An 11,711-nucleotide genomic window follows, 5' to 3' on the forward strand; every position below is an offset into this window, starting at 1 on the left:
AGGGGCCAAACAGGGGGAGCCCCCGGTACCCAAAAAAAAAAAAAAAAAAAAAAGGCAACACTCTCCTGCTCATAGTCCCCACCTTCCCTTTTTCCACACATGGACAAATTTATTCAATTGTGTGTCCTGACTAGCAGACCCTATAAGCATTTCACTTTGGTACCCCTGCTCTTTGAACACTAAAACACATTCATATTTGAAAACATGTTTCCAGATGTCCCCAAAGGTTTTTTAAGCTACAAAGTTTTAAAGATTTGTGTTTGATAATACATGAAAGTAACTTTTGGGAAATATAACAAATACCAGTGAGTCCCTCTCCTTGTACGATTTGCCAGGACATAGTATCTTTATGTCTCAGCATCTGAAGACAACACTTTGGTCAGGTATTCTGGAACTGTTTTTTTCTATTTGGCTATAGCCAAGACAGTAAATGTTGCTGATTTCAGTTACTTGAACAAGTAATAAAAGAATACCTCTACTCTTTTAAGTTTAGAGGGAAAAGTCTTCCCTTATACACTCAAGTCTTTTTTTCCAGAAACTTACCAGTAATGGTCCTGACTTCTGGCTTTTTCGGTTCTGGTCTCCTTAGCTCTTTAGGCAACAAGTTGTTTTCATTATGCCATTTTTTCAGACATTGTGGCTCATGGATGAAAATTGATTTTGTTCCATATTCACGACCACAAATGTAGCAAACAACTGTTGGTGGATGCCTTATCATTGTTGGCTGCAAGTAATACAAAATATCTGTTAGATAAAGTTCAGGTTTGGAAATTATACTTTTAAATTATAATACATTTAAATTAGCTAGAAAAATCAGTAAATTTTTAAAAAAGTCTAACTGCTCTGGTGAGTTTAACCTTTTTGGCAGTTAAGAGAATAAACTGTACTACCTGAGTGATTGAGGTGGGGGGTAAGGATGTTGGTTTGGGAGGAGGACAGGAAATGAAGAAGAGCTAACCAGAATTTTACATATTGGTACTTTATAAAAGTTATTTTCTCATTGAATAAATAGTGATTGATTGTCTTCTGACTATTCTCCATGCTGGGAGAATACAAAGATAAATCAGGTATGAATCATCTTCTCAGTACATCAATATGCCTGAGGAATAAAGTAATTAATGTCCTAACTGGCACAGAGAGAGTTTTTAACAGACATTCTTGTGCCCTCTCTCATTCCTTCATGTATAAAATTTCTGCTGCACCTGCGAGTCTCTGCCTTTTTTGTTCTGCAGTAGACTCCGCTTATAGGCAGGACAACTAATCAATTACACATGTGAGTTGGTGGATAAAGACCCAGCTTGCTCACTTAGGCTGTTTCCATACAGTCCTCCAGAAGTCCCCAGTGGGACTGTATCACAGTTACTCATTAACACACTATGTAGACTTCCTTCTTTTCCCTGTCTCTCCTCCCACTACTTTTATTGGGGTTCCTGGGATCACATCCCCCCAGACTACTTGAACTCAAATCCTTTTCTTAACATTTGTTTCTGGGAGAACCAAATCTAAGGAAGAGTTAAGGATATAACCCTTCTGTCTAGGATACAGAACATTACAAGAAACATTTTTCCCACCTAAACAATGAGAACAAATCAGATAGCCTGCAGAAGCATAATTTTTGAGCCTATTAGATACTCAAAGTTGCAAGGTAAACTAATGAACTAAAAGGACTGCCTCAGTTTGAGGGTGGATCAGCAGAAACAAGAGAACAACTCCCACCCTCCAACTTTACATGAATTAGAAACAACATTTGTCTGCCACGGAGATAAGGGCAGGACAGCTGAGTGTGAACCATTCAGAGGTGCAGCATACAGGTCCTGTCTATAGAAACTTTCCCACCCACTGGGTCTTGCGCCTAGTAACAGAGGGTGACAGTCCAACACTGGAGAGAGTCAGGAGCATTGAGATCAACGCTCACCAATTCAGGAACATAGGGCCTATCTAAATGTGACAGTAAAGCTGGAGAATTAGGCCATGTGCTACTCCCAGATAAGAGCAGTATACTGCTGGGGAGGCTTGGGAGCACTAATTGGGAACCTCCCTCCGTTGCAGGCATGTAGAGTCCACAGGTGTCTAAAGGTGTAGTAGAAGAACCAGGAGGAGACCTTTGGCTCCAGGCCTTACACTAAGTACAAAGCATGGGCAGTTTACCATGGAGGAATTTAAAGCCTATACTGTATTGCACATAACTAAAAATGACATATCTGAGAAGCTCAGAGAAATCCGAGCAAGATAAATAAAAAAATAGAACTAGATATATACTAGTAAAACTGCTAAGAACCAAAGATAAGCTTGAAAGCTCTCAAACAGAAAAAATACATACAAGGGAATAAGGAAATGATAAGAATTTCAGGTGACTTCTCATCAGAAAAAAAAAAAAATGAAGAACAGGAAACAAGAGAATGACATTTTAAAAATGCTTAAAGGGAAAAATTATCAAGTCATTTCAAAATTCCATAGTCAGTAAGAATACCTTTCAAAAATGAAGGTGAAATAAAGACATTTTTTTTTTTGGCTGCACCGTGTGGCATGCAGAACTTCCCTGACCAGGGATCCAACCCACGCCCCCTGCAATGGAAGCACAGAATCTTAACCACTGGACCACCAGGGAAGTCCTAAAGATGTCTTTATCTAGACAAAAGGTGAAAGAATTTCCTCAGCAGAGTTGATTTACAAGAAATGTTAAAAGACATTATAAATGCTGAAGGAAAATATCAGCTAGAAATCTGGTTTTGCAAGAAGGAATGGAAAAACACTATAAAATGCAAATAGGTCAATAAATTAAAACACTCTTTTAAAAAATGTTTCTAATTTTTGTACATATATATGACAAAATCACTTTAGACCATGGGCTCTTTAAAGAAAAATAATAACAAAAGAAAATGGAGTTTATATTCTCTAATGTATAAAGTTATAGTAAACAAGAGCATAAATTGTAGGGACTAAAAACTGGAAATAGATTGTCATAGAATTCTTAGATATTTCTTGAAGTAATTTTTTTTTTTTTTTTTTGACTGGTGTGAGGTGATACCTCACTATAGTTTTATTTTATTTTATTTTTTTTTTTACATCTTTATTGGGGTATAATTGCTTTACAATGGTGTGTTAGTTTCTGCTTTATAACAGAGTGAGTCAGTTATACATATATGTATGTTCCCATATCTCTTGAAGTAATTTTTAAACATAGAATGTGATGTGCTAAAGATGCATGTTTTAGCCTCTATAATAACCACTAAAGTACAAAGTCATGCCAAGAGGAATAACTAAAAAGTCAATAGAAGAGAGAATACTTTTTTAAAATTGATGAGTTAACCGTCCCCCAAAGAAAGATAGGAAAAGAGGAACAGAGATTAAAAGAAAAGGCAAGGAGAAGACCTTCAAGATGGTGGAGGAGTATGACGTGGAGATCACCTTCCTCCCCACAAATACATCAAAAATACATCTACATGTGGAACAACCCCTACAGAACACCTACTGAACGCTGGCAGAAGAAATCAGACTTCCCAAAAGGCAAGAAGCTCCCCACATACATGGCTGTGTGGCTGACAGGGTCTTGGTATTCCGGCCAGGTGTCAGGCCTGAGCCTCTGAGGTTGGGAAGCCAAGTTCAGGACATTGTTCCACCAGAGACCTCCAAGCCCCTTGTAATGTCAATCGGTGGGAGTTCTCCCAGAGATCTCCATCTCAATGCTAAGACCCAGCTTCACTCAATGACCAGCAAGCTCCAGTGCTGGACACCCCATGCCAAACAACTAGCAAGACAGGAACAACCCAACCCATTATCAGAGAGGCTTCCTAAAATCATAATAAGTTCACAGACAGCCTAAAACACACCACCGGACGTGGTCTTGCCTAGTAGAAAGACAAGATCCAAACTCAACAACCAGAACACATGCACCAGTCCCCTCCACCAGGAAGTCTACAAAACCCACTGAACCAACCTTATCCCCTGGGAGCAGACACCAAAAACAACGGGAACTATGAACCTGTAGCATGTGAAAAGGAGACCCCGAACACAGTAAGCTAAGCAAAATGAGAAGACAGAGAAACACACAGCAGATGAAGGAGCAAGATAAAAACCCACCAGACCTAACAAATGAAGAGGAAATAGGCAGTCTACCTGAGAGAGAATTCAGAGTAATGATAGTAAGGATGAGCCAAAATCTTGGAAATCGAATAGAGAAAATGCAAGAAACATTTAACAAGGACCTAGAAGAACTAAAGAGCAAACAAACAATGATGAAAAACACAATAAATGAAATTAAAAATTCTCTAGAAGGAATCAATAGCAGAATAACTGAGGCAGAAGAACGGATAAGTGACCTGGAAGATAAAATAGTGGAAATAACTACAACAGAGCAGAATAAAGAAAAAAGAATGAAAAGAATTGAGGACAGTCTCAGTGACCTCTGGGACAATATTAAACACACCAACATTTGAATTATAGGGGTCCCAGAAGAAGGAGAGAAAAAGAAAGGGATCAGAAAATATTTGAAGAGACTATAGTTGAAAACTTCCCTAATATGGGAAAGGAAATAATTAGTCAAGTCCAGGAAGCACAGAGAGTCCCATCCAGGATAAATCCAAGGAGAAACATGCCAAGACACATATTAATCAAGGTATCAAAAATTAAATACAAAGAAAAAATATTAAAAACAGCAAGGGAAAAACAACAAATAACATACAAGGGAATCCCCATAAGGTTAACAGCTGACCTTTCAGCAGAAACTCTGCAAGCCAGAAGGGAGTGGCAGGATATATTTAAAGTGATGAAAGGGAAAAATCTATAACCAAGGTGACTCTACCAAGTATGGATCTCATTCAGATTCGACGGAGAAATTAAAATCTTTACAGAGAAGCAAAAGCTAAGAGAATTCAGCACCACAAAACCAGCTTTACAACAAATGCTAAAGGATCTTCTCTAGGCAGAAAACACAATAGAAGGAAAAGACGTACAAAACAAACCCAAAACAATTAAGAAAATGGTAATAGGAACATACATTTGGATAATTACCTTAAGTGCAAATGGATTAAATGCTCCAACCAAAAGACATAGACTGGATGAATGGATACAAAAACAAGACCAGTATATATGCTGTCTACAAGAGACCCACTTCAGACCTAGGGACACATACAGACTGAAAGTGAGGGGATGTAAAAAGATATTCCATGCAAATGGAAATCAAAAGAAAGCTGAAGTAGCAATTCTCATATCAGACAAAACAGACTTTAAAATAAAGACTATTACAAGAGACAAAGAAGGACACTACATGATGATCTAGGAATCAATCCAAGAAGAAGATATAACAATTGTAAATATTTATGCACCCAACATAGGAGCACCTCAGTACATAAGGCAAATGCTAAGAGCCATAAAAGGGGAAATCAACAATAACACAATCATAGTAGGGGACTTTTAACACCCCACTTTCACCAATGGACAGATCATCCAAAATGAAAATAAATAAGGAAACACAAGCTTCAAATGATATATTAACAAGATGGGTTTAATTTATAGTTATAGGACATTCCATTCAAAAACAACAGAATACACTTTCTTCTCAAGTGATCATGGAACATTCTCTAGGATAGATCATATTTTGGGTCACAAATCAAGGCTTGGTAAATTTTTTTTTTTTTTTTGAAGTACGCGGGCCTCTCACTGTTGTGGCCTCTCCCATTGCAGAGCACAGGCTCCGGACGCACAGGCTCAGCGGCCATGGCTCATGGGGCTAGCCGCTCTGCGGCATATGGGATCTTCCCGGACCAGGGCACAAACCCGTGTCCCCTGCATCGGCAGGTGGACTCTCAACCACTGCGCCACCAGGGAAGCCCAAGCCTTGGTAAATTTAATAACACTGAAATTGTATCAAGTATCTTTTCCGACCACAGTGCTATGAGACTAGATATCAATTACAGGGGAAAAAAACTGTAAAAAATACAAACACATGGAGGCTAGCCAATACACTACTGAATAACAAGAAATCACTGAAGAAATCAAAGAGGAAATAAAAAAATACCTACAAACAAATGACAATGAAAACACAACGGCTCAAAACCTAGGATGGGATGTAGCAAAAGCAGTTCTAAGAGGGAAGTTTATAGCAATACAATCCCACCTCAAGAAACAAGAAACATCTCAAATAAACAACCTAACCTTACACCTAAAGCAATTAGAGAAAGAAGAACAAAAGAACCCCAAAGTTAGCAGAAGGAAAGAAATCATAAAGATCAGATCAGAAATAAATGAAAAAGAAATGAAGGAAATGATAGCAAAGATCAATAAAACTAAAAGCTGGTTTTTGAGGACATAAAAAAAATTGATAAACAATTAGCCAGGCTCACCGAGAAAAAAAGGGAAAAGACTTAAATCAATAGAGTTAGAAATGAAAAAGGAGAAGCAACAACTGACAGTGCAGAAATACAAAGGTTCATGAGAGATAACTACAAGAAACTGTATGCCAATAAAGTGGAAAACCTGGAAGAAATGGACAAAATTTTAGAAAATCACAACCTTCCAAGACTCAACCAGGAAGAAGTAGAAAATATGAACAGACCAATCACAAGCACTGAAATTGAAACTGTGATTAAAAATCTTCCAACAAACAAAAGCCCTGGACCAGATGGCTTCATAGGCTACTTCTATCAAACATTTAGAGAAGAGCTAACACCTATCTTTCTCAAATTCTTCCAAAAGTTTGGAGGAACACTCCCAAACTCATTCTACGAGGCCACCATCACCCTGATACCAAACCAGACAAAGAAGTCACAAAAAATGAAAACTATAGGCCAATATCTCTGATGAGCATAGATGCAAAACTCCTCAAAAAAATACTAGCAAACAAAATCCAACAGACATTAAAAGGATCATATACCATGATCAAGTGGGGTTTATCCCAGGAATGCAAGGATTCTTCAATATATGCAAATCAATCAGTGTGATACACCACATTGACAAACAGAAGAATAAAAACTATAAGATCATCTCAATAGATGCAGAAAAAATGTTCAACAAAATTCAATACCCATTTATGATAAGAACTCTCCAGAAAGTAGGCATAGAGGGAACTTACCTCAACATAATAAAGGTCATATATGACAAACCCACAGCCAACATTGTTCTCAATGGTGAAAAACTGAAACGATTTTCCCTGAGATCAGGAAAAAGACAAGGTTACCTACCCTCACCAGTATCATTCAACATAGTTTTGGAACTTTTAGCGAGAGCAATCAGAGAAGAAAAAGAAATAAAAGGAATCCAAATCGGTAAAGAAGAAGTAAAGCTGTCACTGTTTGCAGATGACATGATACTATACACAGAGAATCCTGAAGATGCTACCAGAAAACTACTAGAGCTAATCAGTGAATTTGGTAAAGTAACAGGACACAGAATTAATACACAGAAATCTCTTGCATTCTTATACACGATTTGCAAGAGAAATTAAGGAAACACTCCCATTTACCATTGCAACAAAAAGAATAAAATACCTAGGAAAAAACCTACCTAAGGAGACAAAAGACCTGTATGCAGAAAACTATAAGACACTGATGAAAGAAATTAGAGATGATACAAACAGATAGAGAGATATACCATGTTCTTGGATTGGAAGAATCAACATTGTGAAAATGACTCTACTACCCAAAGCAATCTACAGATTCAACACAATCCCTATCAAATTACCAATGGCATTTTTCACAGAAGTAGAGCAAAAAATTTCACAATTTGTATGGAAACACAAAAGACCCTGAATAGCCATGCAATCTTGAGAAAGAAAAACTGAGCTGGAGGAACCAGGCTCCCTGACTTCAGACTATAATTCAAAGCTACAATAATCACGACAGTATAGTACTGGCACAAAAACAGAAATATCAATCAGTGGAACAAGATATAAAGCCCAGAGATCAAGCATGCACATATGGTCACCTTATCTTTGATAAAGGCAAGAATATACAATGGAGAAAAGACAGTCTCTTCGATAAGTGGTGCTGGGAAAACTGGACAGCTACATGTAAAAGAATGAAATTAGAACACTCCCTAACACCATACACAAAAATAAACTTAAAATGGATTAAAGACCTAAGTGTAAGGCCAGGTACTATAAAACTCTTAGAGGAAAGCATAGGCAGAACACTCTATGACATAAATCACAGCAAGATCCATTTTGACCCACCTCCTAGAGAAATGGAAATAAAAATAAAAATAAATAAATGGGACCTAATGAAACTTAAAAGCTTTGGAACAGCAAAGGAAACCATAAGCAAGACAAAAGACAACCCTTAGAATGGGAGAAAATATTTGCTAATGAAGTAACTGACAAAGGATTAATAGACAAAATATACAAGCAGCACATGCAGCTCAACACCAAAAAAACAAACAATCCAATCCAAAAATGGGCAGAAGACCTAAATAGACATTTCTCCAAAGATATACAGATTGCCAACAAACACATGAAAGGATGCTCAACATCACTAATCATTAGAGAAATGCAAATCAAAACTACAACACCGTATCACCTCACACCAGTCATAATGGTCATCATCAAAAAATCTACAAACAATAAATGCTGGAGAGGGTGTGGTGAAAAGGGAACCCTCTTGCACTGTTGGTGGGAATGTAAATTGATATAGCCGCTATGGAGAACAGTATGGAGGTTCATTAAAAAGCTAAAAATACAACTATCATACGACCCAGCAATCCCACTAGTGGGCATATTCCCTGAAAAAAACATAATTCAAAAAGCATCATGTACCACAACGTTCATTACAGCTCTATTTACAATAGCCAGGACATGGAAGTAACCTACGTGTCCACTGACAGATGCATAGATAAAGAAGATGTGGCACATATATACAATGGAATATTACTCAGCCATAAAAAGAAACGAAATTGAGTTATTTGTATTGAAGTGGATGGTCCTAGAGTCTGTCATACAGAGTGAAGTAAGTCAGAAAGAGAGAAACAAATACCATATGCTAACACATATATATGGAATCTAAAAAGAAAAAGATAAAAAAAGGTTCTGAAGAACCTAGGGGACAGGACAGGAATAAAGACGCAGATGTAGAGAATGGACTTGAGGACACGGGGAGGGGGAAGGGTGATCTGGAATGAAATGAGAGAGTGGCATGGACATATATACACTACCAAATGTAAAATAGATAGCCACATAGCGTAGGGAGGTCAGTTCAGTGCTTTGTGACCACCTAGAGGGGTGGGATAGGGAGGGAGGGAGGGAGGGAGACGCAAGAGGGAGTGTATATGGGGATATATGTATATGTATAGCTGACTAACTTTGTTATACAGCAGAAACTAACACACCACTGTAAAGCAATTACACTCCGATAAAGGTGTTAAAAAAATAAAACCCCACAATGAGGTATCACACCTTACGCCGTTCAAAATGGCCATCATTAAAAAGTCTACAAATAACAAATGCTGAAGAGGGTGTGGAGAATAGGAACCCTCCTACCCTGTTGGTGGGAATGTAAAATTGGTGCAGCCACTATGGAGAACAGTATGGAGGTTTCTCAAAAAACTAAAAATATACTTGCCATATAATCCAGTAATCCCACTCCTCGTCATATATCCAGAAAAAAACCTCCATAATTTGAAAAGATACATGCACCCCTATGTTCATAACAGCACTATTTTCAATAGCCAAGACACAGAAACTACCTTAATGCCCATCGACAGAAGGATGGATAAAGAAGATGTGGTATATATATATATATATATATATATATATATACATATATATACATATATATATATGTATATATATATATGTATATACATACACATGCATACACACACACACACACACACACAATGGAAAATTACTCAGCCATAAAGAAGAATGAAATAATGCCATTTGCAGCAACATGGATGGACATAGAGATTATTGTAGTAAGCAACGTGAGTCAGAAAGAGAAAGACAAATACCATATGATATCACTTATATGTGGAATCTAAAATACAACACAAATGACCTTATCTACGAAACAGAAACAGACTCACAGACATAGAGAACAGACTTGTGTTTGCCAAGGGGGAGAGGGGGTAGAGGAGGGAAGGGTTGGGAGTTTGGGATTAGCAGATGCAAATTATTATATATAGAATGGATAAACAACAAGGTCCTGCTGTATAACACACTATATTCAGTATCCTTTGATAAACCATAGTGGAAAAGTATATGAAAAATAATATATATATGTATAACTAAATCACTTTGCTATACAGCAGACATTAACACATTATAAATCAACTATACTTCAATACAATTTAAAAAAATAAAATAAAAATAAAACTGAAAAAATTTTAAAAATTAAAAAAGGAAAATAAAGGCAGGAGGACAAGTATGATTAAAACACCAAGGTGGTAGACTTTATTCTATCTATGTTTATAATTGGGGTAAATATAAATGGACCAAAGAACACAATTAAAAGGCATGGATTGACAGACTAGATAAAAAAACAAAGGAAGACCCAATTATATGTTGCTTATAGGAAACACATTTTATGAACATAAAGACACAAACTGATTACAAGTGAAAGGAAGGGAAAAAATTCATATAAACATGAAGCCAAAGAAAATAGTATGGCTATATCATTAAAATGTAATTAAATTCAGAAGTTGGAAATGTTTCTTCCAGTTGTGAAGATCAGGGAAAGCTTTAAGGAGGTAGCATTTGAAGAATGGGTAAAATTTAGACCACAAGGGCTGGGAAGGATGGAGAAAGATTTTGGAGGCTGAGCAAAGACAGCATGAGCAAAGCCCCATGGACAGGAATCTGAACGTTAGTACAGAGAACAGCAAATAATTCAGCTTGTCTGAGGCTCAGTGTAGCACTGAGAACTAGAATCAAATAGGTAGGTGGTGGCCATGCTGTGAACAACCATGAATGCCAGGCTAAGATCTGGATTTTGTTTTGTAAGTGATAGGAAGCTGTTAGGCAGGGAAATAACCTATAACTTCACTGCAGGAAAGTCTGTTTGGCTGCATATAAAAGGAGTAGCAGGGCAGTGTATCTTTGAGAGCTTGATCATTCATGGCTCTGGGGGGTAAGTAAATCATGGGTCCAAGAGAACACCAATGTTTTATTCTAAATAACAGGGAAGATGGTGATGTCACTTTCAGAAAGGGAGAAATCTGGAAAGACAGGTTGGGGAAGGAGAAAAGAAGGGATTCTGTTCTGGACCTGTTGAGTTTGATGTATTAGTAGAATTTAAACACAAATTAGTCCGGGCAAAATAAGAAACAGAGGCCTGTAATTCAGGATTAGTGGGATTCAGAACTGTTTGCACAGAAAAGAGGTTTAAAACCATACAAATTCTAGAAGAGGCATATATAGAGAGTGTATGGAGAAAAATTCCCAGGAGAATATCTACAATAAGGAGATCGAGCAAGGGAAATTGCAGCCTAAAAAGATAAACGTTCAAATTTGAAGTTAAAGAAACTTGGACATGGAGAAAAAAAGACTCCCTTCAGAATTCTGGAAACACTTCTGGTTCCAGAAAGTTGGTGTCATCAGCTCTGTCAAATGCTACAGAGAGTAATGGGTGGCTGAGGAAGGCAGGTAGATCTGGTTACCAGTAGGTTATAAGCCAGTGACGTTGGATAGTTTAGTTCCAAAGGAGTGAAAAGAATAAAAACTGGGCTTCCCTGGTGGCGCAGTGCTTGAGAGTCCGCCTGCCGATGCAGGAGACGCGGGTTCG

General features: G+C 37.5%; 1 protein-coding gene across 2 annotated transcripts in view; it reads right to left on the reverse strand.

Annotated features, from left to right (window-relative positions):
* The window catches only part of ZNF475 (zinc finger protein 475), a 71,905-nt gene that overhangs the window by 2,887 nt on the left and 57,307 nt on the right, over positions 1-11,711 (reverse strand). The window contains exons 3-4 of one of the 2 annotated variants that reach the window (XM_007449038.1): positions 9,987-9,991; positions 544-724 (exon numbers count right to left, since the gene is read on the reverse strand). In XM_007449038.1, coding sequence (XP_007449100.1) covers positions 544-724; positions 9,987-9,991 — 186 coding nt within the window. The remainder of the gene's footprint in view (positions 1-543; positions 725-9,986; positions 9,992-11,711) is intronic. The other variant, XM_007449037.1, reaches the window with a different exon arrangement.

Source organism: Lipotes vexillifer, unplaced genomic scaffold, assembly GCF_000442215.2.
Source record: "Lipotes vexillifer unplaced genomic scaffold, Lipotes_vexillifer_v1.1 scaffold1124, whole genome shotgun sequence".
Lineage (NCBI taxonomy): Eukaryota > Metazoa > Chordata > Mammalia > Artiodactyla > Lipotidae > Lipotes > Lipotes vexillifer.